This window comes from Pipistrellus kuhlii, unplaced genomic scaffold, assembly GCF_014108245.1.
Source record: "Pipistrellus kuhlii isolate mPipKuh1 unplaced genomic scaffold, mPipKuh1.p scaffold_m20_p_2, whole genome shotgun sequence".
NCBI classification, from domain to species: Eukaryota; Metazoa; Chordata; class Mammalia; order Chiroptera; family Vespertilionidae; genus Pipistrellus; species Pipistrellus kuhlii.
Window position 1 is genome coordinate 187,197,275 of NW_023425515.1, and position 25,549 is coordinate 187,222,823.

Below are 25,549 nucleotides of genomic sequence, written 5' to 3' on the forward strand. Positions count from 1 at the left end.
AGTGGAAGGGCCCCTCGCCCCCCAAAAACTGCCCAAGTCCCCCATCCCCTGTTGACAGTTAATATATTCATTTCCTTCCAGATCTCTTATGTCCTTACACGTGTGGCATGTATAAACTCGTCAAAAACAGTACAATATAATCTGTTAGCAGCTTTCTACTTTTCTTTTTTTTTTTTTAATTGTGAGACAAAAGTTGCCATCTTAGCCATTTTAAGTGCATGGTTCCGTGGTGTGAAGCACATTTACATTCTTGGGCAACCATCTCCACCGCCATCTCCAGAACTCTTCATCTTGCAAAACTGAAACTGTCCCTGTTCAACAACAGCTCCCCATTTCCCCCTCCCAGCCCCTGGCAACCACCTTCTACTTTCTGTTTCTGTGCCTGACTGACCTCACATGACTGCAGTCATACAGTAATTGCTTTTTTGTGACACATTTTCAGTTAGCATAAAGTGCTCAGGGTTCATTCATGTTGTAGCATGTGTCAGAATTCCCTCTGGACGAAAGGTTGAGAGTCACCTCACAGGGTGATCTGGTCATTCATTCCTAACAAGGGCAGACCGGCATGTAACTTTGCCTGAAGCGAGCCCTGACCATTGTTCCTGTGAATACCCCTCTGAAATGCCCCCTTTCCTACCCCTTCTTCAAAAGGGGGGCCACCGCTGAAGAGCACAGTCTGAATTCTTCTGCAGTTCATGCCTGTCTTGCTCTTTCCCGCCTTTGAGTAATCTCACATTGCTCCTTAATCAAATGCAGAGAAGAAACTGCAAACGTATTTCCAAAACATTTATCTGTCTGCTATCTTCCAGCTATTTCTTCTGTTTGACTCAAACTTTTTTTAAAAAATTCTCTACAGCCGAGACCGGTTTGGCTCAGTGGATAGAGCGTCGGCCTGCAGACTGAAAGGTCCCAGGTTCGATTCCGTCAAGGGCATGTACCTTGGTTGCAGGCACACCCCCAGTGGGAGGTGTGCAAGAGGCAGTTGATCGATGATTCTCTCTAATCGATGTTTCTGACTCTCTATCCCTCTCTCTTCCTATTTTTAACACACACACACACACACACACACACAGTACAGCGTCCTCTGGTGTTTAAGCCCAGAATTCAGAAGAGAACTGAAAAAACTCGGGCAGACCCCCAGGCCACGTGCATGGAGGGCAGGAGGACAAAAGCTGCACCTTACTGATTTCTGTCAGCCGTGGGAAGGTCATGCTCCTTGGGTTTGTGGGAAAACGTGGCTTTGCTCCTAATCTCCTGGTCTCTGGGGAAAGATGGGTTTTTCTCATGAATAACGTAATGGCTTGTACAGAAGACTTCTGCAACCCCAGCAACTGGTAAGAGGCAGGCTGTCATAGGGAGCTGCCACTTCAAATCAGCTTCATCGGGCGTCAAGTTTGCCAGTGTAGTTCCCTCTCGCTCTATTTAAACTCCAGCTAAATTGGGCTGTTATCCACCGAGAGTTTAATTTACTGCTTAATTAACCGTTCGCTGGATAGCAGACAGCAAGCGGATGTTCTAGTTCAGTGGTCACAAGACTTTCCTAATAGAACTGCGGACCTGGCCAGGACAGTGTTGCCTGCTTGATGCTACTTCTGTGTCCTCACTGTGGGCAGACAATCGACCTCCACTCAAAATGATATTGTGGGTGCTTCGAGTTTCTCTCAGACCAAAACCAGACATGTCTTCTTCACCAGCTTTTGGGAGTTCCTGTATTTCTGTGCCTCTTTTTCCCATAAAATGGGAATGAATAGCGTTCACCTCTCAGAACTGTGGTTGTCATCTAAATAAGAATAAATGTGGCCCTGGACGGGTAGCTCAGTTGGTTAGACCAGTGGTCGGCAAACTCATTAATCAACAGAGCCAAACATCAACAGTACAACGATTGAAATTTCTTTTGAGAGCCAAATTTTTTAAACGCAAACTTCTTCTAACACCACTTCTTCAAAATAGACTCGCCCAGGCCATGGTATTTTGTGGAAGAGCCACACTCAAGGGGCCAAAGAGCCGCATGTGGCTCGCGAGCCGCAGTTTGCCAACTACTGGGTTAGTCCATCCTCCCGATACTCGAAGGTTGTGCGTTCAATCCCCAGCCAGCGCACATTCAAGAGTTAACCAAGACTGTATAAATAAGTGGAACAAAAAAAATCAGTATTTCTCTCCCTTCCTCTCTCTGAAATTAATTTTCTTACTTGTTTTAAGAATAAATGTAAATTCTCACAAAACAAAAGTAAATATGTGAGGTGTTGGACGTGTTAATTCGATTGGGGGAGTCCCTTCACCTTGTGTGGGTCTATCAAAACATGTCCTACACTTTATACAGCTTACAGTTTTGTCAGATATACCTCAATTTATTTGTTTCAGTAAATAAATACTTAACTTTTTTTTTTTTGTAAATGTGAAAAGCGTCTAACTTGCAGTAGAGCAAATGCCCCATAAACTCAGTGGAGGGATTTGCCTCTAATACCTACCGGGTGAAAGGCCACCTGCTGGAGGCTGCAGGGACTACAAGCTGATCCATTCCCAGCCCCCTGGACTCCACAGTCTGGTGTGTGTTTCTGGCCAGAGCTGGAGGTGTCCCGTCCAGAGGATGGTTTTTCTGTGCAAGGCGAATGCTGCTCGCTTTCCAGCTCTCAGGTCGCCGGACTGCTCAGTGCAAGGAGGAAGTGCCACCAACTGACCCTTGATTCTCTTTGGCCCCTTCTCCCCTTTGCCCAGGAAACTCCTAGCCAAACTGCTGAAACTCCACTTTGTCTAGACAGCCAGAATCTTGTCATGGGGTTTGTCACTAGATAAGAAAACCCCTTGTGTTGCGAAAATTTAGTGAAATCTCGAAAAATAGAGAAGTGAGGCAATGCTCTAATAGGGGTGTCGAACTCACTCAGAGAAGGGGCCAAAATCTAAAATCCAGCCTAAATCGCGGGCCGAATGGTTTACTGAACAGTCATAAACTGTCATTGTGATGGAAACGCAGTGGAGTGCAGTGATGACAGCGCGGTGCGGGCCACATTGCAAGGCCTGGCGGGACGGATTTGGCCCGCGGGCCTTGTGTTTGACACATGTGCTCTAGAATAAACCTGTCCAAATTAGCGACTTTTCAAGCCTTTTGCCAGTCATACTGTGTCCTTCCTGTGAACCCCCAAGAGAGCCGCGGCCCTGGGAAGAAGCCTCCTCCGTCTCCAGCATCCTGACCTCCGGGTGGCAGGAGCCCAGCCCGCAGACAGCCCAGGGACCACAGGGAGAGCCGCCTTCCCAGAGGTAAACCTGGATCGAAAGCCGGGCCTCCCACATCCTCTGTGGTTTGGAAGGAAGCTTCCTCTGGCCTCTTTCCCCGTCAGAGTGATGGGCAAAGGGGCAGGTCCCTCCCAGATGGCTCAGAGGATGGAGCCTCTTCAATGCCAATATGAAGAGTGAAGGGACCAGTCTTGCAATGCAGTCCCAAAACCCATTTCTTATGAAGCTTCTAGCCCAGTGCCAGGATCTAAAGAACGTCACTGGCTCTATCAAGCACCTGCCACCTCATTTCATTCTCTCAACAGCTTTCATTTTACCAATGAGGAGAGAGGCTCAGAGAGGGAAAGTGACTTTTTCAAGCTCACACAGCTAGGAAGCAGCTGATGCACATCCAGACCCAGGTCTCTCTGGTGCCAGAGCCCAGCCCCTGGCTGCAGTACCACACTGTCTCTTGGCAAGGCCATCTGAGCAGACCTATTTCTAAACCCGGCCCTCCTGCTGCCATGGGGTCTGGGTTCCCCTGGTTAAGTAAGTGGGCCGCCAGGGATTGGGCTAAGCCCTGGGGTGGAGCGTGGCACTGCTTCGTATGTAGCAAAGAAGGAAGATACACCTGCCCAGTGCGACATGGTCAGAAGTGCCTCACAGAGATGTGTGTGGACACAGGGACACTCTGTGAGGATGCACAGGAGGCCTCTAAAATGCCAGAGAAATATCCAAGGCAGAATCCAGGTCCCAGAAGCCTCATGACATGACCCACAGACACACCTACACAGGTGGGATGCATGAAGGCTCCTGAAAGGAACCAGAGATGTCATACTTATTCATCTCATTGCCCCATAGTGACAGGCACAGACATGGTGCTCTCTCTAATCCTGGGGTCAGAGGACTCTGGACTAAGGACCTCCAAAGATGAAGGGTGGGTCAGACCAGGGAAGGATCAGGTTAGGGGCAAGGATGGGAGTGGTCCTAGCACTGTCCTGTGTGCTTTTCATGCTTTTTCTCATGTGATCCTCGTAACTTTATGTAGTAGGCATTGCTAATGTCATCAACACCCTATATAGGTTAAGAAATGAGCCACACACACACACACACACAAAAAAAAAAAAAAAAAAAGAAAAGAAAAAAAAAGAAAGAAAGAAAGAAAGAAAAGAAATGAAGCCCAGAGAGGTTAACTGGCTTGTCCAAGGTCACACAGCCTAGAAGAGATTGAGGCCACCTTGAACCAGCATGCATAGTCCTTAACTACTGATGAAGCTGGGGCTGACTCCAAGTGTGCAGTGCACAGTGAGTGGGTGGGGATAATATATCTGTACTAGGGGCCCAGTGCATGAATTCATGCACTTTGAAAGGAATGGTGGGCTGCGAGGCTGTAGTAGGCACAGGGGTAGGTCTCAGCCCCCCATCCTCTGTGTCTTTACCTGAACCCCCCCCTTCATACACTCCCCCCATCCCATCTGCTGGCAGCCTTGCTTCTGCTGCTGCTCACATCTGCTGACAGCATGGAGCAATTGGGGTCAGCACCAGCAGTGGTGCAAGTGGGGGCTGCTGCCCTGATCACCCCTCAGGAGCAGGGGGAGGTGGAGAAGCCTTCAGGGGCAATCAGGGCAGGCAGCCACTACTTGCACCCACTGATGGGGGGTGAGTAATTGGGACTGGCTCTGGGCACTGGCAACAGGAGCAAGCAGTGTCTCCGACGCTGGCTGTGGATGCGAGCGGGGCCAGTGCTGGCAATGGTTGTGAGTGGGGCCGGCGCTGGCAACAGGTGTAAGCGCCGGGGAAGGACCATGGTCTGCAGGAGCAAAGAATTTAAGAAACCACCAGAAGCTCGCCCTGATTACAGCAACCAGCGCCCCACCTTGGTCTGGCACCCCCGCTCACCTGCTCCACCACCACACTGCAGCCAACGCCCACCATGTTCTGCACATGCCCCCTGGTGGTCAGTGCACATCATAGCAACAGGTTGTTCCACTGTTCGGTCTATTTGCATATTAGACTTTTATTATATAGGATTTCTTAGTGACACACTACTGTGGACATCAGTGTCACCTGTGTGAATCTGTGTTGTGTCTTAGGAGTCTATGTGTGTGTCTAAGGGTCATTGTGTCTATCTCTTAAATGTCACATCTCTTCTGTTTGTGAATTGGTGTGAGGGTTGTCGTGTACTTGTGTTTGTGAGTCTGTACGTTCATGTGCCTCAAGGTTTTCCTATCTGATTCCTGGCGAGTCCCCACTCTGTGAGCACGTGTCTGGGGGCTGAGGCATCTCTATCTCTGCGCCTGCGTTGGAGGCGGCTCAGACTACAAGTCCCAGCAGCCCATGCGGCGCGACGGACGACGTCCGACCGCAGTGGGTGGGGCGGGGCTTGGTGGCGCTCAGGACCGGACTGCGGCACCTACCTTCCCCGGCGCCCACAGCTGCTAGCGAGCGCCCAGGCCGCCGGCCGCCCTCCCGCTCTCCGCCTCGCGCCCCCGCCGCGGGGCTTCGCGACGCCCAGGCCCAGGCCGCGGGCCACAGCGCCGGGCCGGCGATGAGCGCGAGGAACCAGCATGAGCGCAGGTGAGTGCGCGGCACCGGCCACCCAGGAGCCGGGCGCACACAGTTGTCAGGGGGCGACATCCCTCCTTGGCGTCGCTAACCGGGGTGCGATCTCGGGGGCGTCCCCCCGCCCGTCCCCTCCGCCGTCGCGGATGGTCAGCCCTGGGGCCCTTCCAGGGAGGCCAGGAGCCCGGGCACGGCGCCTTCCTGCAGCGCCGGGAGGGGAAGCTCCGGGCGGTGGGGGCCGTGGCGGGCGCCGGGAACTGCCCCCGCTCCCCCGGCCTCGCTCCCGCACCCCCGGCCTCGCTCCCGCCTGTGCGGCGGCTCTCCAGGTGGGGGAGAGGCATGGAGGCCGCAGCATCCGGGGCCTCCGAGCAGTTTTATTTCCTCATGGCAGAAATAATGGGGTGTCCTGAGGCACAAAAGGCCGCTCCCATCCCCTGCCTCGGCCCCCAGAGGCAGCTTATCAACATCCAGGTCCAGGGACCACACCTTCCATGTTGCCATCACGGGCTTCCCAGGCCCATGGTTCCTAGAGTCTAAAGTAAATCCCACCTGTTGAGAAAGGGGGCCGACCGACCTTTTTCTGTCCAGGAGGTTCTTTCCTCCGTGTTAGTCACTCAGACCCCAGACCTCAGCAAAGGGCCCGCCAGGGCTTGGGCATCCTCTGCAGCTGCAGGCCCCTCCTCCAGGTCTCTCCTTCCCCTGCGGCCCCCGCAGTCCCCACCCCCAAAGTCCGGAATGCTCCCAGGGTGAGGGAGGGGGGAGGCTGAGGAAAGACGGCCCCTGGACCGGGAGTGCTTGGGGTGCTGCGGGCATTTGGCCCCTCACCCCCCTAGTCTGGCAGAGGAGAGCAATCGCTGGCCGCAGGGGAACACACACAGGAGGAGGCAGCACTGCGGTTCGGCTGCTGCGAGACCCCAGCAGGAAGCCGGCTTCCGGAGGAAACCAGTTGCCAAGTTAGCTTTGACTCCAGCCCCTCTGTTCTGGCCCCAGCATTGGGCCCGGGCTGTGGAGGCAGGCCACGCACAGCTGTGTGGCTTTGGACATGTTAATCAACCTGTTTGTGCCTCATTTTAATGGGGATCCTAATCCCTGCTTTTCTCCACGGGGTGGCCGTGACGAATGTACTTATTTAGACCCATTTGTTCCCAGCGTCTCCCCTGCCAAGCTGTATGACCCTGAACAAGGAACTTCGAAGCTTTGTTCCTCAGTTTCTTCAACTGTAAAATGGGGATAATTGTCTCTCCCTCAGAGGGTTCTGCATGAAGGTCAATTGCTTTTTATTCAGAAGAGCAATACAACCCTCATGAACGTGTTCTTGTCCCACACAATCTGCATGTGTCCACTCTGAGCTGGAGGGACAGAGAGATCAGACCCTTCCCTGCCCTTCCTATGACACCCCGGGGGAGACTGAGGTGTTGAATAGATAAATAGGCACCTCAGAGTGCGTGTGTCCTATTGAGAGGGTGTCCTGGGCTTGTCCTTGGCAGAAGACTAGATCTCCACAGGTGTGGCTTCCTCCTTCAAGCATCTCTGCCTTTCTTCTTCCCTGGGTTGACTGGAAGAGAATCCACGGGAAAAGACAATGGCGGGTGTGTGATCCATTGGGGATGGGGGGGAGTGAGCAGGTGAGGGTGGCACTAGACGGGCACTGGCAGGACCTTCAAGAGGGGAGCTCACTGGCCACCGATCACTTATTCTCATCATTGATGTTTCTCTCTCCCTCTCCCTTCCTCTCTGAAATCAATAAAGATGTATTTAAAAATCACACACACAAGAAGGGGCTCACACCTCTGCACCTCACAGCGGACTGACCTGAGGCAGGAGGTGGCCATAGTGACACCTAGCACCGTCACGTCCATGCCCGTGCCGTGAGATGGGCAGGCATTTATTCTGTCATCCCGGAAGTGCCTCCTGAGCCCCAGCCACGTGCAGGCACTCGGAGCAGGATGGCCGGTGGATCCGGGTGGGGTGGGCAGAGGCCCTTTCCAGCTGAGAGACGCCCGTGAGCTGTCCCTCCGGGGCCTTACGGCTCTGGGAGGAGCTGTGGTGCGTGTGGGGGCAGCGGCACAGCTGTGAGTGTCCGGGCCAGGTGGCAGGAAAGTGGAGGGAGGCCTGGGAAATGGGTCAGAGCAGAGCCACACCTCCCTGGCGGGGAGCCAGCAGCCACTGACTTGGCATGTGCGAGCCCAGGCTTCCGGGACCCCAGACACCTCGGGTGGCTCCCACTTCCTCCGGTGCCAGCTGCTTTGAGGTTAGGATCCTAGACTTGGGGAGTGGAAGCCCCGAGAGGCTGAGGCACTTGCCTTGCAAACAAAACAAAACAAAACAAAAAAAACCAAAAAAACACTGCTTGTTCATAAGAGAGCCAGGAACACAATTATTGCGGAAGTGATGTCGGTGGTGAGGCCCTGCTTCAGAGCATGGGCTTAGATCCGAACCCCGCCTCTCCCTGGCGTGTAGCCTTTGGGCCTCAGTTCCCCACTGTGTAAACTAGGGATAAAATGAGGGCCTGCTTCGTGGGAATAAGTGAATGAACAGGCTCGCCCTCCGAGCAGGGCCGGGACTGCTCAGCCCCTTAAAACGTGAGGTGCTCCTCCCTTATAGCACGGATTCTCCAGAGGACAGCTGTCAGGATGAGAAGCTACCCACCCCCCCCTCGGAGAGCTAGGCTCCAGGCTGGTGGGGACCAGCACAAAAGACAGGAAGGACTGCATGCCACTGGACTGCACCTTTGCAGGGGGCAGGCAGAGGGCTGTGGCTTGGTGGTGGCAAGCACTTGAGAACCCAGCGTTGCCAGACAGACGTGTCATTGCCCTGCAGGACCGAGCCTCTGCCCCCATGCCAGGAGCCAGCCTGAGTTCCCCCCAGGGAAGAAGAGTCCCTGGCCTCCAGCCCCTCTAGCCTTGAGTCGACTCCTGGCCAGAGTCCCTGATAGCGCGCGTGCGGGTGTGTGTGTGTGTGTGTGTGTGTGTGTGTGTGTGTGCCTGTCTGTTTGTCTTCCTGGAGCTGGTGGCTTCCATCTGTCTTCTGAGTGGACAGGGGAGTGATTGGCGGTAGGTGGGGCTTGGGCTAATTTGGTTTCTGAGTCATCGCTGTGAGAGCAGCTTCAGGAGGTGCAGGGCATATGCCTGTTCCCTGAAAGAGCCCACGTAGACCCCAAAGGCACAGGATCTGGACCGGAGCCTCGGCGTCCTCGTTTGCATAATGGCGAAAAGGAGTCCCCTCATCGTGTTGCTGGGTTAAATGAGTTCATTTGAGCAGCTCTTGTCACCTGGCAAGTGTTTAATGGATGTTGGCTGCTCTGATTATGGCGACTACCGTAGTAATTATCATCCCCATCACAAGGCAAGGAGATGGGGGGCTGGATAGGAGACAGACTGCCTGGTCTGATGGGACACGTGGCCCCAACCCGCAGGGTGTTCCCGGTGGCAGAGCAGAGGGGTCAAACCCACCCTGGGTCTGCCTCCCTGGGCCTGTGTGATCTCGGGCAAGTTACTCAGCCTCTGAGCCTCGTTTTCTTCTGTAACAGAGATACTCTGCTCTCACGCGGCAGGGTCATTGTGTTAACAGTAGAAAGAGCGGAGTAGAGCCTGCACACGGTGCCAGGGAAGGCTGGCTGTGGCTCGGGGAAGCCCAGGTTTGGGGACAGCGCAGCTGAGGCTGTGATACTGTGACAGTGGCAGGGAAACCTGTGGAAGCCCAGGTTTGGGGACAGCGCAGCTGAGGCTGTGATACTGTGACAGTGGCAGGTGCTCAGCTCACCCCTCCTCTCCGGTCCACCCCCAGAGGCTGGGTTCCTCCTCCGCACTCCCATTCCACTTTTGGGGTGAGGCTGCCCTCAAAGGCGGGCTGACATTTCATCAGCGCAAACGGGACTTCTCTGATCTCACTGCCCGGCCTGTGCTGGGCTTGAACAAGGATAAGCATCCGATCCTGCCTTCAGGGTGGGACCAGATGGGAACGTGGGACACAGCGCTCCCCGGAGGCTGACAGCAGCGTGTATGAGCGCTGTGGAAGCTCGGGGTGCTCCCCAGGCCGCGTCCCCCAGTGCTGGGCCCAACCCCAGGCAGAAGTCACCAGACATTGTGCCTGAGAACCACGGGCCGGCCAGATACCAGGCCCAGGAAGACGAGTTATGGTCCCTCTCACACCAGCTTATAACGACGCTGCTTGTTATGTTTAAAGAAATGAGGAAGAGGAGCCCCCTGCCCCCAAATGACCTTTGCCTTTCCGCCCACAGACAGCAGCCTTCTGGTGGACGGCACGGCCGCCAGTTATGGGACCCTGACGACAGAGCCATCTCTCGATCCCCTCAGCTCCTCAGCTTCATCCGTGGTATGTGGGCCAGCGGGAGAGGTTGGCCTGACACTGGGCCGCCCAGCTCCTGGCTTCCTCCTGCCGCCCTCACCCGCCCCCACCGGCCTTCTCTCCCCTCGCCCACAGAGGCTCAGCGGCTACTGCGCGAGTCCATGGAGGGTTATAGGCTATCACGTCGTGGTCTGGATGATGGCCGGGATCCCTTTGCTGCTCTTCCGCTGGAAGCCGGCCTGGGGGCTGTGGCTGCGATGCCGGCCGTGCAGCCTGGCCCTCGCCGAAACACTCGTCATCGAAATAAGAGACAAAGAGGTGAGGCCACACCGGGCAGCCTGGAGCGGGAGGAAGGTGGCCCGGCGTCTGGTTGGCGGGTGGAGGACTCTCAGGTTCACCCCAGCTTGGCCACTGATTTCCCCTGGGACCTTGCGCACTGTTCCCTCTGGACCTCAGCTTTCCCATCTGAGCAGTGGGCAGAAGGGGCAAGTTGGGTGGTTCCTGAGGAGGTCACCTATATTCCTGATCCCTTCCTCCTCCAGCAGGGGCTGCCCGGCTGTGGGGGGGAACCTGAGGCGAGGGGGTCTCTTCCAGGACTGAGTCCACTCCTCTTTGTTCCAGGATAGTTCGTGGCAGCTCTACACCGTCCAGGTGCAGACTGAGCCCATCAGCGAGGGCAGGTAAGGCAGCCCATCACCCCTGTTCCCCAGCCCCCCGCCCACAGAGGCTCTGGCACCCTCCCACCCCAGGGACAGAGGGTGGCTCTGGAGGGATGGAGAGGTGGCGGGTTAGACCACAGAGCTCTACAGTACCCCCCACACCCTCCCCAGCCTGGAGCTGCCCCCACAGCCCCAGGAGGAGGACGGGCGGAGCCAGGCTGCTGTGGGGGCAGTTCCGGAGGAAGCGTGGAGGGACACCGCCCGGCTCCACGGGAGTGAAGAGGCACTGAGCGGACAGGTGGGTTCCAGACGGGTCCTTGCCCCGCTCCCGGCTTTACTTTCAGACTCTGTATTGTGCGTGCGTGCGTGCGTGCGTGCGTGCGTGTGTGTGTATGCACTTTCAGACTCTGTATTGTGCGTGTGTGTGCATGTGTGTGCGCGTGCGTGTGTGTGCGTGTGTGTGTGCGTGTGTGTGTGTGTATGCACTTTCAGACTCTGTATTGTGCATGTGTGTGTGTGTGCATGTGTGTGTGTGTGCACTTTACTTTCAGACTCTGTATTGTGCATGTGTGTGCGTGTGCGTGCGCGTGTGTGTATGCACTTTCAGACTCTGTATTGTGCATGTGTGTGTGCGTGCGTGTGTGTGTGTGTGTGTGTGTGCGTGCCCCCAGATGAGCACTGCTCCGGGGCTGCTGAACCCCAGCCTCTCCTCTCCCCCAGCAGCGGCTGCTGCGGTACTACCTCTTCCGGGGCCAGCGCTACGTCTGGATGGAGACCCAGCAGGCCTTCTGCCACGTCAGGTAGGGGCCTGGGCTCCTCCCAGCTCTGCGCCGTGGCCTCCTGGAATCACGGGCATGCCGCTGGGCCGGGGGTCTCTGTAAACAGGGCATGAAGAGAGCCCGCCTCCCGGGCTGTCTCGAGGGGGAAGCTCATAAGTGTCGTGTAAGGCTCGGCCCAGCCTCTGGACCCACACCATCTGTTTGGGGTCTGGTCCCAGCTCTGCCACCTACTAAGCGCTTTATAAATGTGAGCTTACAACACATCCGAGTAGAGCCCCGAGAAGCAGTCCCTGAATCCCGGATTCAAGTGCGGAGTTTGCCTGGACGGTGATCCGAGGAAACCCCGGGAAGTGAGGTGGCCCAGGCAGGCTGCCAGGGCAGTGGTTATCGTGGCACCTGGAGCCCATGTAGAGCACACCCCGGGGTGCCCTCACCCGCAGAGTGAGGAGGCGGGGGTACCTGCCCATCACCTCCCTCCCACTGTTGGTTGCGGGCAGAGCGAGCCCCTAGGAGAGCTGGGAGAGCCCTTAGGTGTCGGCACTGAGCTTCGGCGGCACGCAGAGGTCAACGCCGAGGGCACGTGGGGTGGCACCGACGGCCTCTGCTGCATACGAAGAGCAGCAAAGATCGGCCATGGGTTTGTCCCTTAGTAAGTGCCAGGCACTGTGCAAGCACTTGGCAGGCTTACCTCACGTAACCCGCCGCAGCCCTCACATTGGTGCTGTCACCGTTCCCATGCTGCAGATGAGAAAACTGAGGCCCAGAGGGGCTAAGTGACTTTCCTAAGGCATCATTGCTCTTGTCACTATTGAATCTTGTCATCTCTCATTGTTCTCTTTCCTGGCTGAGGGTTTGGGGCCAATCAGAGGAACCAATGAGAGGGTTAAGCCCAGGGTTAGTGAGGGACCTGCTTTCCCTGGGAGCTTGTGTGGCAGAAGTGGGCCAAAGGGGCTGGGGGGGGGGGGGAGGTTGGGGGGGTGCAGAGCACAGGCCCATCACCTACACAACGCCCCTCCCCATCTTCCAGCCTGCTGGACCACGGCCGCACCTGTGACCACATCCACCGCTCCTGCTCCGGCCTCGGCCTGCAGGACCAAGCCGCGAGGTGTGTGCTGCCCTGGACCAGAGGGCCCGAGCCCTGAGAGCTGGGGCGCCTTGCCCCACCCCGCGTGCTGCCTTCTTCCAGTCACCTACCTTCTCTGGGCCTCAGTTTCCCCAGCTGTAAAATGGGGAGCTCTCACCCCAACCCAAGAGGGTCCAGCTGCCACAGCCCCTTTCGTCTGATGGCTTTGCCCCTTCTCTTACAGGAAGGCCATCTACGGCCCCAACGTGATCAGTGTGCCGGTCAAGTCCTATCTGCAGCTGCTGGTGGACGAGGTAGGCTGTCCCTGGGCTGTGTTCCACCCCTAGCCTGGACTGGCTGTGTCACCTTGGCCAGGGGCTTGCCTTCTCTGGGCCAGACCAGACTAGCTGTCCCCTTCTCCACCGTAGAGTCATCTCAGGCCCAACCCCGGTCAGCTCAGGGTGAGGAACGGGAGGTTCTGGTCCAGACCGGGGACTAGAAGCCAAGGTGAACCCACACAGCCGGAGCCTGTCCGTGCACCCTCCTCATTCTCCACAGCCCCGCGGGCAGGGACTGGGAGTGGGGACACTGCTCACATATAAGGAGAATGAGCTTCCGAGCGGGGTTGTGGCAGGGCCAAGGTCACACAGGGACAAGGGAAGCCAGTGACCCTGATGCTTCGAGTACAGTTGCCCTCCCAGCCCGACAGATGCCCGTGAAGGGCAGAGATTCTTGGGAGTCTGGTCTGATGTGAACCCTAGTCAGCCACTGGGGAACTCCTGTGCCTCGGTTTCCTCACCTGTAAAGTGAGCTGATGGCAGCATCTGCCTGGCGGAATTGCCATCACGCGTCTGACCCTTAGAGGAAGTGCTTCTTGGGCCCGGCATGCGGACGCCCATGTCCTGCGCAGAGCGAAGAAGCTGGGGCTGGAGGGCCGCCTGGACGGACTGACAAGGGCCCGGCTGTGGTCCTGTGACCGCTCAGGGCACTCTGCTTCCTGTGGCTGGGCCGCCCTGGGAACCAGGGCCTGACACTGCCTCCTGCCCCTCCCTAGGCGCTGAACCCCTACTACGGGTTCCAGGCCTTCAGCATCGGGCTGTGGCTGGCTGACCACTACTACTGGTATGCCCTGTGCATCTTCCTCATCTCCTTCGTCTCCATCTGCCTCTCGCTGTACAAAACCAGAAAGGTGGGCGATGTGAGGTGGGGGGGGGGGGGGGCGGGACAAGTGGGTCCCCAAGGGGGGCTCCACCCATCCACTCCCTGCTTGTCCCCCTGATTACAGCAAAGCCAGACCCTGAGGGACATGGTCAAACTGTCCGTGCGAGTGTGCGTGCGCCAGCCCGGGGGAAGTGAGAGCTGGGGAAGGGAGGGAGGGAGATGGGGGAGGTGGCTGGGGAAGGGGGGGAAGTGGGGGAGGAGAGAGCTGGGGAAGAGGGAGGAGGAGGTGGTGGCTGGGGAAGGGGGAGAAGTGGGGGAGGTGAGAGCTGGGGAAGGGGGGAGGTAGGGCTGGGAGGTGAGATCTGGGGAAGATTGGGGAGGTGGTTCTGGGACGGGTGAGGTTGGGTAGGTGGTGGGGAAGGGGATTGTAGGGGGAGGTGGCTGGGGGAAGGGGGGGAGGTGGTTGGGGAAGGGGGGGAGGTGGCTGAGGTGGTTGGGAGGGGGGAGGGGGGAGGGTGCTTGGGGAAAGGGGGGGAGGTGAGGGATAGCTGGCTGGGGAGGGGGAGGTGGTTGGGGAAGTGGGGAGTGGGGAGTGGTTGGGGAAGGAGGGGGGGAGGTGGAGGAGGTGGTGGGGCATGGATGGCTGTGGAGGATGTGGGGTAGATGGCTGGGGAGGTGGTTGGGGAAGGGGGGGAGGGGAGGGAGGTGGCTGGGGAAGGGGGGGAGGTGGTTGGGGAAGGGGGGGAGGTGGCTGGGGAAGGGGGGGAGGTGGTTGGGGAAGGGGGGAGGTGGCTGGGAAGGGGGGGAGGTGGTTGGGGAAGGTGGGGAGGTGGAGGAGGTAGGGGAGGTGGCTGGGGAAGGGGGGAGGGGGGGAGATGGCTGGGGAGGTGGTTGGGGAAGGGGGGAGGTGGGGGAGGTGGCTGGGGCCTCCCCTTCCCCGCTCCGGGCCATGCTGAGGTTTCGCTTGCTGAGGTTTCGCTTGCCTGTAGGGGAGGAATGGGTTGACTCCAGCCAGCTGGTGCCCGGAGACTGCCTGGTGCTGCCGGAGGAGGGGGGGCTGATGCCCTGCGACGCCGCGCTGGTGGCCGGCGAGTGCGTGGCCAACGAGAGCTCTCTGACAGGTCAGCCACCCTGGCCCGCGGCTCCTGCTTCTCCCTCCCTCGCCAGCCCCTCAGCCTGGCAGCAGGACTTTGGTTTGAAGGGGGGCAGGTGCTGGGGAAGGGAAGGAGGTTGCTCTCAGCCAACAACCTGGCTTCAGCAGCCCTCGGGCCTCAGTAAGAGATCGCTACTCTGCCCGGCAGCGGGCTCGGGGCTCTGCAGTGGTTAAGCCCCTCGTGTCGATATCTGCATTGGTTTGAATGATAGAAACAGTACAGCTTGTTATAAAAGAATTCTAAAGGAAGGATGTGGTCTCCCCCAGCCTCTGCCCCTGCTATGCGTATGTGTGCACAGGCACACTCCTGACTCCCCCGAGAGAGGGTTCCTGGTAACTGACTGGCTGCACATGTCCTTCCGGGACTGTCTCGCTGTGTCTTCCTGTCGCTGCCCTCTCTGCCCTCAGTGTCCCTCTCTGTAAAATGGGGGCAGTGGCTTTTCACCCGTGGTTCTGAGAGTTACGTGAGGCCTGGGGCTGATGAGACAATTTCCCACGTAACGCTTGGTCTTGTTGGTGGGACGGGGGCGGGGCACAGAGGTCGTCATGGAACTCACCCCACGTCCTGCAGGGGAGAGCGTTCCGGTGCTGAAGACGGCCCTGCCCACGGGGCCAGTGCCCTACGGCCCAGAGACCCACCGGCGACACACGCTCTTCTGCGGGACCCTCGTCCTGCAGGCCCGGGCCTTCGTAGGACCCCATGTCCTGGCCGTGGTGACCCGAACAGGTAGGAGTCAGGGAAGCAGGGAGGGTGCTGGGCCCAGCACCCGGAAGAGAGGCCTGTCCGTGTGTCACCCTCTTCATTCAGGGCACATGGGGCAGGGGAGACCCATCTCTGCCGCTGCCCTGCTCGGGTTGGCTGGATGGGAGGGATGTGGCGAGCAGAAAGAGCCCGCCTCCTAGGAAGGGAGCTGTGCTGTACAGGAGAGCCCCCTACGCATGGTTTCCGTTACTGCAGGCAGCCACGGCCTGAACACATGAAGTGGAAAGTTCCAGAAGTGAACACTTGTTTCGTTTTTAAATTGCACGCTGTTGAGTAGCATGATACAATCCCACCCAATCCCGCTCTGTCCCACCGGGATGTGAGCTTCCCTCTGCCCGGCATATTCACGCCTGCACTACCCGCCCGGAGCACTTCGCCCGCTCGGTTGTCAGATCAGGTGTCAGGAGTCAGGAACCCCTTCCTTTCTTTGTAATGACCCCAAAGTACAAGAGTAGTGATGCTGTCAGTTGAGATATGACAGAAGCGTGAAGCGTGTCCGTTTCCTTCCTACGGGAGGAAACAGTATAAACAGGGTGTGATGCCATCCACGGTTCCAGGCTCCCGCTGGGGGTCTTGGAACACGTCCCTTTCAGATACGGGGGGACTACTTTCAACAGGTTCTTGCCATCTGGGAATGAGACCCATTGTCACCAGATCGGACTTACTAATTGAGTTTTTATAAACTCAACAAGAGCTGGACAAGGCCTGTGTGACCTCAAACTGGTTAACTTTTTAAAAAATATATATTTTATTGATTTTTTACAGAGAAGAAGGGAGAGAGATAGAGAGTTAGAAACATCAGTGAGAGAGAAACATCGATCAGCTGCCTCCTGCACACTTTCTACTGGGGATGTGCCTGCAACTAAGGTACATGCCCTTGACCGGAATCGAACCTGGGACCCTTCAGTCCGCAGGCTGACACTCTATCCACTGAGCCAAACCGGTTTCGGCTCAAACTGGGTAACTTTTAACCCTGGAGCATTATGTTTCCCAACACCAGTGCTGCAGGTGGGATGGGTAGGGATTGAGGAAACCCATCTTGACCTTCAGCATCTCCTGCCTCAGTTTCCTCATCTTCTCACAGGGTTCTGCACGGCTAAAGGCGGGCTGGTGAGCTCCCTCTTACATCCCCGGCCCATCAACTTCAAGTTCTACAAACACAGCATGAAGTTTGTGGCTGCCCTGTCTGTCCTGGGTGAGTGTCCCCGTGCCCCACTCTGCCGTGGTCCCCGAGGCCCCAGCCTGAATCCCGCTGAGTCCCTCCCTCGCTGTCTCTCCAGCTCTCCTCGGCACCATCTACAGCATCTTCATCCTCCACCGAAACCGGGTACGCCTGGGGCTGGCTGGGTGGAGGCTGCCAGGAGGAGACCAGGGCCCTTGGCATTCACGGTGCCCCCTGCCAGGTGCCTGTGAACGAGATTGTGATCCGGGCTCTGGACCTGGTGACGGTGGTGGTGCCGCCCGCCCTGCCAGCCGCCATGACTGTGTGCACGCTCTACGCCCAGAGCCGGCTGCAGAGCCGGGGCATCTTCTGCATCCACCCGCTGCGCATCAACCTGGGGGGCAAGCTCCGGCTGGTGTGCTTCGACAAGGTGGGGGCCGTGGGCGGGGCTGGCGTGGGGCGGGGCACAGATAGGCATCACGGCCAGGCTTCCCACCTGCATTCTCCGCTCAGGCTCTGTCCTGGGGTGGAAAATGTCTGAAATCATTAATTCATTTGTTTGAGAGACACTGAGGGCCTACTGTGCGCTCAGGACTACTGGGGACCCATCAGTGACCCGCAGAGATGGAGATGGGTATGGGTGTGTGTGTGCGTGCGTGCATGTGTGTGCGCGTGTGTGTGCCTGCTCCCCTTACAGCAAGTGAGCCAGGGAGCACAGAGAGCCACCGGTGTGATGGGTTTTAGGAAGGAAGTGAGTGGGGTACATGACAGGTGGCACATGGGGGTCACTCTCCTAGGGCAGTCAAAGAGCAGGTCCCTGGGTGACCTCAGTGAGGGGTGAACCACACAGATGTGGCAGGACAGGGGCGGAGTGTAGGGGCAGTTGGGAAGGAACCAGTGTGGCTCCTTGGAGGAATAGGCCATGTGCTTGGGGCCCCAGGAGCAGTGGGGAGATGCTGTTCTGGGGCCAGAGGGGCCATGGAGAGTTTTGAGTGGAAAGGGTGTGCATGATCAGATTCTCAGAGTCCCCAGGCTAGACGAGGAGCCAGACAGGTAACTGATGGAAGTGTAGGAAATGCAGGCATTCTTTTGTTTGTTCGTTCATTCATTTAACAATTACATTGACCAGACCTTCTCCCTAATACTGCAGAGAGCAGTTGATGGGGTAGCAAAGAGGCCGTGGGTGGGAGCCCAAAGCCAGGACACCTGACCCAGCCTTAGGACTAAGGAAGACTTCCTGGAGGAAATGATGCCGATGAAACAGCAGGGGCTGGGGAGGGCCGATCGGCATAGGGATCCAAATGTGCAAAGGCCCGGAGACGAGAGAGGACCTCTTCTGGCTCCAGCTCTGGCTCCTGGGCTCCCATGGGACCCACCTGGCCTGGGGTGTGGGCGCCCAACCCATCGGGGCACAGCTCATCCCAGGCCTCACCTCCGGGCTGCCCCCTTGCCCCTGCAGACAGGCACCCTCACTGAGGATGGCTTGGATGTGATGGGTGTGGTGCCCCTGCAAGGGCAGGCCTTCCTGCCCCTGGTCCCAGAGCCCCGCCGCCTGCCCGTGGGGCCCCTGCTCCGAGCACTGGCCACCTGCCACGGCCTCCGCCGGCTCCAGGACACCCCAGTGGGCGACCCTATGGACCTCAAGATGGTGGAATCTACTGGCTGGGTGAGGAGGCCAAGCAGGGTGGCTGGGCCCTACGTAAGCCCACCTGGTCTTCAGTCTAGGACTTCCAGGGCGGTCTGTTTTGCCACCATCAGCAGTAACTGGCCAAGGCCACGTGCTCAGCACCTACTGTGTGCCAGCACATACTCCTCCCCGTGGCCCTGGGAAGGAAGCCTCAAGCCTGCTTCACAGGAAGGAAGCTGGGGCTGAGGGAGGTTTGCAATCGCTTGTCTAAGGCCACCCAGCAGCTTTTTAAGTGGCAAAGCCAGAGTCTGAACTTGGATCCCCCTGACCCCCCAAGCCCACATTCTTCTGTTCTATCCAGCTTCTCATTAAGGAAGTCTTTCCTAAGTCTGACTGAATCTCCTGCTGCCTCTCTCCATGGGCTGAGGACCCGCTGCCCAGGCCCTCTGATGCCAACCTCTCTGCCTGCCTCCCAGGTCCTGGAGGAGGCGCCGGCTACAGCCTCAGCATTTGGGTCCCAGGTGTTAGCAGTGATGAGACCTCCAGTTCAGGAGCCCCCGCTGCAGGGCATGGTGAGCTGAGGGTGCCTGCGGGGGGGGAAGCAGGGGGGCTCCACAGGCCAGCCCCTCAGCTGCCCTCCGACCCTGCAGGAGGAGCCCCCGGTGCCCGTCAGCATTCTCGGCCGCTTCCCCTTCTCGTCAGCCCTGCAGCGCATGAGCGTGGTGGTGGCGTGGCCAGGGGCCGCTCAGCCTGAGGCCTATGTCAAGGGCTCCCCTGAGCTGGTGGCAGGCCTCTGCGACCCCAAGACAGGTGAAGGTCCCCTGGTCGGCCTTGGCACAGAATGGGGTGGGCGCCCAGCCTCTGCCCCTGCATCCCCCTTCTTGTCCCAGTGACTTCTGCCTCTGCCTGGCAGTGCCCGACAACTTCGCCCAGATGCTGCAGAGCTACACGGCCACTGGCTACCGTGTCGTGGCCCTCGCCGGCAAGCCGCTGCCCATCCCACCCATCCTGGAGGCAGCTCAGCAGCTGACCAGGTGGGCCCTGGAAACCAAGCCTCAGGGGAGGCCTGAGCAAGCAGAGCCCAGAGCTGGGGGAGGGGCCTTGTTCACTGCGTGACCTCTGACCCCACCCTGCAGGGACGCCGTGGAGCAGGAGCTGAGTCTCCTGGGGCTGTTGGTCCTGAGGAATCTGCTGAAGCCAGAGACCACATCAGTCATCCGGTCTCTGCGGAGGACCTGCATCCGCACGGTCATGGTGACAGGTACGCGGGGCCAGGTCCCATAAGACACGTCAGGGATCTCTGTACAGTATCCCTCCCATCTGGTTATTGTAACCCCATCTGACATGAGGAAGGTGAGGCTCAGAGGGAGTCCTGACTCCAGAGGGCCCGGGGGTGGTGTGGGACAGCCTGGCTCCACCCCCGCGGCTCACCTGCTGGGTGGCCTCCGAGGTCAGGTTTCCACCCCTGAGAAACGGGGGAAATTACAAAGGTTGAGACAGTTCCATGGAGCGAAAAAAGCAAGATTCTAGCCAGGTGGCACGGAGGAGCCTGGCAGGTCTGTTTCCTCTGTCCCCTCGCCTCCCACACGCTCTTTCCAGCAAGGCCCCCGCGCTCAGTCCTATGTGTGGAGCTCGCACCCAGGCCCGTCTCTAAGGCCTTCGATGCCTCATTTTATAGATGAGGAAACCGAGGTTCACAAACACTGATAACCTGTCCAGCCTCAGTGCCCATCCGTGAGTGGCAGGGTGAGTGAGGGTGGTCCCTGGCAAGCAGCTGGACCCTGACCTTGCCCATGCCCTCCAGGGGACAACCTGCAGACAGCAGTCACTGTGGCCCAGAGCTGCGGCATGGTGGGCCCCCGGGAGCGTCTGGTCATCGTCCACGCCACTGCCCCTGAGCGGGGCCAGCCTGCCTCCCTCGAGTTCCTGCCCGTGGAGCCCTCTGTGGCTGTGAACGGGGCTAAGGTGAGGTTGGCCAAAGCTCCTGCCACATGCCCAGCTGGTGATCTCACTCTGTGTCTCCTGATCCGCCCCAGCAGTCGGGTGGACAGGAGGAGCTGAGCTGAGCTTCCTGGGCCCCCAGGATCCTGAGCAGGTTGCAAGCTATACCGTGGAGCCAGATCCCCCATCCTGCCGCCTGGCCCTCAGCGGGTCCACCTTTGCTGTGCTCAAGAAGCACTTCCCCAGTCTACTGCCCAAGGTAGGGCTTAAACCCCCCCTGCCCCCAGCCTCCCTGGCCACCCCCACCTCCCGCTGCTCTGCTCCTTCCTCTTGGCTCTCCCCCCACCCCCCATCCTGTGGCTGCCTTACACACACCACACACACACACACACACACACACACACTTGTGCTTCCAGGTCCTGGTTCAGGGCACTGTCTTTGCCCGTATGGCTCCTGAGCAGAAGACAGAGCTGGTGTGTGAGCTGCAGAAGCTTCAGTGAGTGCACGTGGAAGAGAGGGAGGGGGAGGGGGAGGAAAGGGGGTACATGCTGGTCCAGGAGTACCTGCCTCCCACCTCAGGGCTCAGAGAGAACCCATGCAGGCTCCTGGGCTGTCACTGCACCCATTTACTGAGCACCCACTATGCCAGCATTTTTCAACCGCTGTTCCGCGGCACACTAGTGTGCCGCAAGATGTTGCCTGGTGTGCCGTAGGTGCAGACAAGACAAGAATTTTATAATTTTTCACTATTTTGTTTACTTAATATTTCATAATAAAGTAATTATAAAATACTTTCTTTGTGTTTATTTGGTTCCTATTCAAGAGAATTACTTTATATATAGTCAATATAGGCACAGAGTTAAATTTTTTAACATTTTCTAATGGTGGTGTGCCTCGTGATTTTTTTCATGAAACAAGTGTGCCTTTGCCCAAAAAAGGTTGAAAAACACTGCACTATGCACCGGGCACCGTGCAGGCAGTAGGGACCCAGCCATCCCCGTGTTCTCCCAGCAAGCCCGGGAGGCACCTCACAGGCTCAGAGCCAGCTCGTGAACTCAGGCCAAGCCTCCCGCCCCTCTGTGCCAGGTACTGTGTGGGCATGTGCGGGGATGGCGCCAATGACTGTGGGGCCCTGAAGGCAGCAGACGTGGGCATCTCACTCTCCCAGGCCGAAGCCTCGGTGGTCTCGCCCTTCACCTCGAGCATGGCCAGCATTGAGTGTGTGCCCATGGTCATCAGGTGAGGCGTGCAGGGGCCCGTGGGCGAGGGCTGGCCCATCCGCCAGCCCAGGCGTCCTAATGCCCATACCTGCTCCCCAGGGAAGGCCGCTGTTCCCTCGACACATCCTTCAGCGTCTTCAAGTACATGGCCCTGTACAGCCTGACCCAGTTCATCTCCGTGCTGATCCTCTACACGGTATGTGCCGCGCGCCCTCCCAGAGCCGTGCCAGGCCCCGGGAGAGGGACCCTCGGGAATGGTTGGGAGCCCAGCCAGTTCTGGGCTAGATGGTGTGGCCGCGCCACTGGCGTGTGGCTCCTGAGCCTGGTGGCCAGTCTGGTATGCACAGAGCCTGTGGGCCCGGAAACTGGAGGGTGGTTCTGCCCTCCTGGAGCTCCCCGTCTGCAAGGGACACAGGCAGAGCCCAGGCCTGGGGAGGGGGTGGGGCCAGGCGTGGGACGGAGCCAAGGCCCCGGCCCTTTCTCCTGTTTCCCCATCCATCGGGCAGCTCAGCGCCTCTCTGAGCACATGCCACGCCCCCGTGGAAGCCATGCTACAGCAGGTCCTTCGTGTCTGGGGTCTGTCCCGTGTCCACCTGAAGCCGGGGCTTTCTGTGGGCAGGACCTGTGCCTCCCCTAACCCAGTGCTGCGCGAGGCAGAGCCTAAGTCCCCGAGGCCAGGACTTCCCTGGGGAAGGGGAACCTGCCCTCGCAGTCAGCACAGATGGAGAGGGGCTCCCTAAGCGCGGGGCTGGGGCCTCCCCTGTCGCACTAGCGGCTGCCTTTCCTTCTGCAGATCAACACCAACCTGGGTGACGTGCAGTTCTTGGTCATCGACCTGGTCATCACCACCACGGTGGCCGTGCTCATGAGCCGCACGGGGCCGGCGCTGCGGCTGGGGCGGGCTCGGCCGCTGGGGGCGCTGCTCAGCGTGCCCGTGCTGAGCAGCCTGCTGCTGCAGGTGGCCATGGTGGCCGGCGTGCAGGTGGGGGGCTACTTCATGGCTGTGACCCGGCCCTGGTAAGTAGGGAGCCCGTCCCCAAATCCCACCCTGCCGTGGTCTCTGCACACTCATCCCTGACGCCTGGTCCCCGTACCCTCAGGTTTGTGCCTCTGAACAGGACAGTGCCCGCGTCAGACAACCTGCCCAACTACGAGAACACGGTGGTCTTCTCCGTGTCCAGCTTCCAGTACCTCATCCTGGCTGCAGCCATGTCCAAGGGGGCGCCCTTTCGCCAGCCGCTGTACACCAACGGTGCGGGCGGGATGGGCACAGGGGGGTGAGGGGCTATAGGGGCTGGTGCCTATGGGGGGGGGGGAGGTCCCCCTGGTTTGTGTGTGTGGGCTCCCTGGCCTGACAGACTCCCCTAACCCTAGTGCTCTTCCTGGTGGCCCTGTTGTTCTTGGGCTCCATGCTGGTGGTCCTCCTCCTGGTCCCCTGCCTGCAGAGGCCACTGGCGCTGAGAAACTTCCCCAGTGGCTGCTTCAAGCTGATGCTGCTGGGCCTGGTCGCCCTCAACTTCGTGGGGGCCTTCATGCTGGAGGTGGGGTCCCGGGGACTCGGCGGGTGGGGGGCATCCACACGGCCATCCCCCGCACTGGCCCTGTTGTCTCTCTCTCTCTGCAGAGTGTGCTGGATCAGTGCCTCCCAAGCTGCCTACGGTGGCTGCGGCCCAAACAGGCCTCCAAGAAGCGGTTCAAGCAGCTGGAGCGGGAGCTGGCGGAGCAGCCCTGGCCTCCGCCCACCTGGCCGCCGCCCACCCAGCCTGAGAGGTAGTGCGCCCCATCCAGCCCACTGGACTCTGACCCCTGCCTCTGAGCCACCGGCGGCCCCATCTGCAGACACCACGGCCCCCACTGCAGCCCCGAGGTTGGCGGTTGTCACACTCCTGCCCCACGTCTGCCCAGTCAGCCTCCCTCCCCCACCTGGAGAAATGCTAACTGTCCTCTGCAAACACCCCCGTAGAGACAGCAGCCTCCGCCCCATCCGCCGCTGTCAGTGTAGCAAATAAAGTCATTATTTTATTGTCTTGTCAGTGCTGCTTCCTTCCTGGTACCTGAGCCAGGTGCCCGGCTGGCAGCCCCTGCCACGTGTCTGCTCCCGGTGCCCCTGAGTTTCCAGACCACCGTAGACACCTCTCTGGGCCTCCATTTCTGTAGCAATATTTCTGGGTGCAGCTGTGCCTGGTGCTGGTAGGCCTATAGCATTGTCACGTCCCCTGTTACAGACACAGAAACGGGCTTAGCGGTCACACAAGTCAGAGGTGGGGCCGGATGGCTTTGACTCCAGGATCCACTCTTACCCTGCCCACCTTCCGGAGAGGCAGAAAGACAAAGGACTTGCCTCAGGCAAGTGCCCTGCCTCCGTGGCACTTAATGGGGCAGCTCCCTTCTCTCCCCACCCACTTCCTGGGGCGGTTTGTGGTCCAATTCCTCAGGTGGAAGTCCAGGCTCTGAGCCCACAGCTCCCGCCCAAACCCTGTGTCCTGTCCTCACCCCACCGGCCAGACAGTGGCCAGGCCCTACTCTGGGGGTGGACCTCGGTGGTCGGCCCTTTGGGCTGGGCAGGGGAGAACAGGAAGCAAAGGCTGATTCCTGCCCTCCAAAGGCCTGCCAGCCCCGTTACTGGAAGCCCTGGCATCATCCCCAGCAGGAGCTCAGTAAATGTTGAGTCAAACAGAAGGGATAAGGGTTGTGAAAGTTAATGGAATATCAGGCACGTCCGCAGAGCGGCAGTGGGCTCTGAGTCAGCCGGCAACTGTTCAGTGGCGTTTGCTGTTCCAGGGGAGGTCAGAGGACACACGGAGAGGCCTGGGTGTGAATGCCCCTCCGCACTCAGCCAGCTCATGCATTTGGCTCAGCGGTTGAGCATTAACCTGAGGACAGGAGGTCACGGTTTGATTCCCGGTCAGGGCACATGATCCCCAGTGGCGGGCGTGCAGGGTGTTTCTACCCCTCTCCCTCTCCCTCTCCCTCTCTAAAATCAATAAAAGTATTTTTTTAAAAAGAAAAAGGGACCGGTTTAGCTCAATGGATAGAGCATCGGTCTGCGGACTGAAAGGTCCCAGGTTTGATTCCTGTCAAGGGCATGTATTATACCTTGGTTGTGGGCACATCCCCAGTAGGGGGTGTGCAAGAGGCAGCTGATGGATGTTTCTCTCTCATCGATGTTTCTCTCTCTCTATCCCTCTCTCTTCCTCTCTGTAAAAAATCAATAAAATATATATTTTTTTTTTTAAAAAAAAGGGGGGAGCAAATCTCCCAGAGCACCCCCCCCCACTACTCCCTCCTGAAAAGCCACCCCCTCTACTTAAGGCCCTTTGGGCCAAGGGAGTGGGTAGAAGCAGCAGAGAGGATCTGGGAGCCAGCAGCCAGGGGTAGGCAGCTTTGGGGCCTCGATTCCCCCTTTTTGACAAGAGTAGGGGGTGGGGTTTCTACCAGGCCATTTCCTCTTCCACTTACGTGGGATTGTGCCTATTGGGGGTGAAGGCAAAGGGAAGGCACAGAGGGCTGGGGTGACCCCCGGGGACCCTAGCACTCGGGGTGACAAAGGTGACAGACACTGAAGGTGGCAGGTATTCATTCTACAAACGAGCACCGAGGAACAAGCGATGCGTGGGACCTAACAGCAGTCCCCCATCCCCGGGGATATGTTCCCAGACCCCTAGTGGAGGCCTGAAGCCACGGATGATAGCGAACCCTATACACACGGTCTTCCCATGCATACCTATGATAAAGTCTACAAATTAGGCCCAGTGCGAGATTAAGAACATAACTAGTAAACTAGGTCCGTTGTAGCAATATGCTATAAGAAAAGCTGAGTGAAGGTAGATTAGTAAATAAAATAAAGGTGACAAGCACAAGCACTGTGCTACTGTGTCTGGGTCTGACCTGAGAGAGCTGCTAAGTGACGACCAGGCGGACAGCACGGACCCCATGGACAA

General features: G+C 58.4%; 1 protein-coding gene across 2 annotated transcripts; it reads left to right on the forward strand.

Annotated features, from left to right (window-relative positions):
- Positions 1–5,591: 5,591 nt before the first annotated feature.
- Positions 5,592–23,524, forward strand: ATP13A2 (ATPase cation transporting 13A2). 2 transcript variants are annotated; one of them, XM_036444968.2, is made up of 29 exons: positions 5,592–5,787; positions 10,013–10,107; positions 10,216–10,398; positions 10,702–10,760; positions 10,911–11,037; positions 11,460–11,539; positions 12,546–12,623; positions 12,826–12,895; positions 13,636–13,770; positions 13,867–13,933; positions 14,732–14,863; positions 15,467–15,622; positions 16,743–16,853; positions 16,939–16,985; positions 17,062–17,250; positions 18,280–18,486; positions 18,924–19,019; positions 19,098–19,257; positions 19,361–19,481; positions 19,584–19,708; positions 20,252–20,412; positions 20,531–20,647; positions 20,805–20,884; positions 21,475–21,627; positions 21,708–21,804; positions 22,402–22,625; positions 22,709–22,860; positions 22,983–23,149; positions 23,233–23,524. In XM_036444968.2, exons 1-29 carry the CDS (start codon positions 5,778–5,780, stop codon positions 23,380–23,382), a joined length of 3,549 nt encoding a protein of 1,182 aa, XP_036300861.1. In that variant the 5' UTR covers positions 5,592–5,777; the 3' UTR covers positions 23,383–23,524. The 2 variants fall into 2 exon arrangements, with proteins under 2 accessions (XP_036300861.1, XP_036300862.1); XM_036444969.2 differs by having other exon boundaries at positions 11,463–11,539.
- The last annotated feature ends 2,025 nt before the right edge of the window (positions 23,525–25,549 follow it).

Bases quoted from the DNA above. Each gene is read 5' to 3' on its own strand.
- ATP13A2 (XM_036444968.2), top strand. The intron at 10,399-10,701 runs GTGAGGCCACAC...TCTTTGTTCCAG, and splicing joins TCGAAATAAGAGACAAAGAG to GATAGTTCGTGGCAGCTCTA. The intron at 22,861-22,982 runs GTGCGGGCGGGA...CCCTAACCCTAG, and splicing joins CCAGCCGCTGTACACCAACG to TGCTCTTCCTGGTGGCCCTG.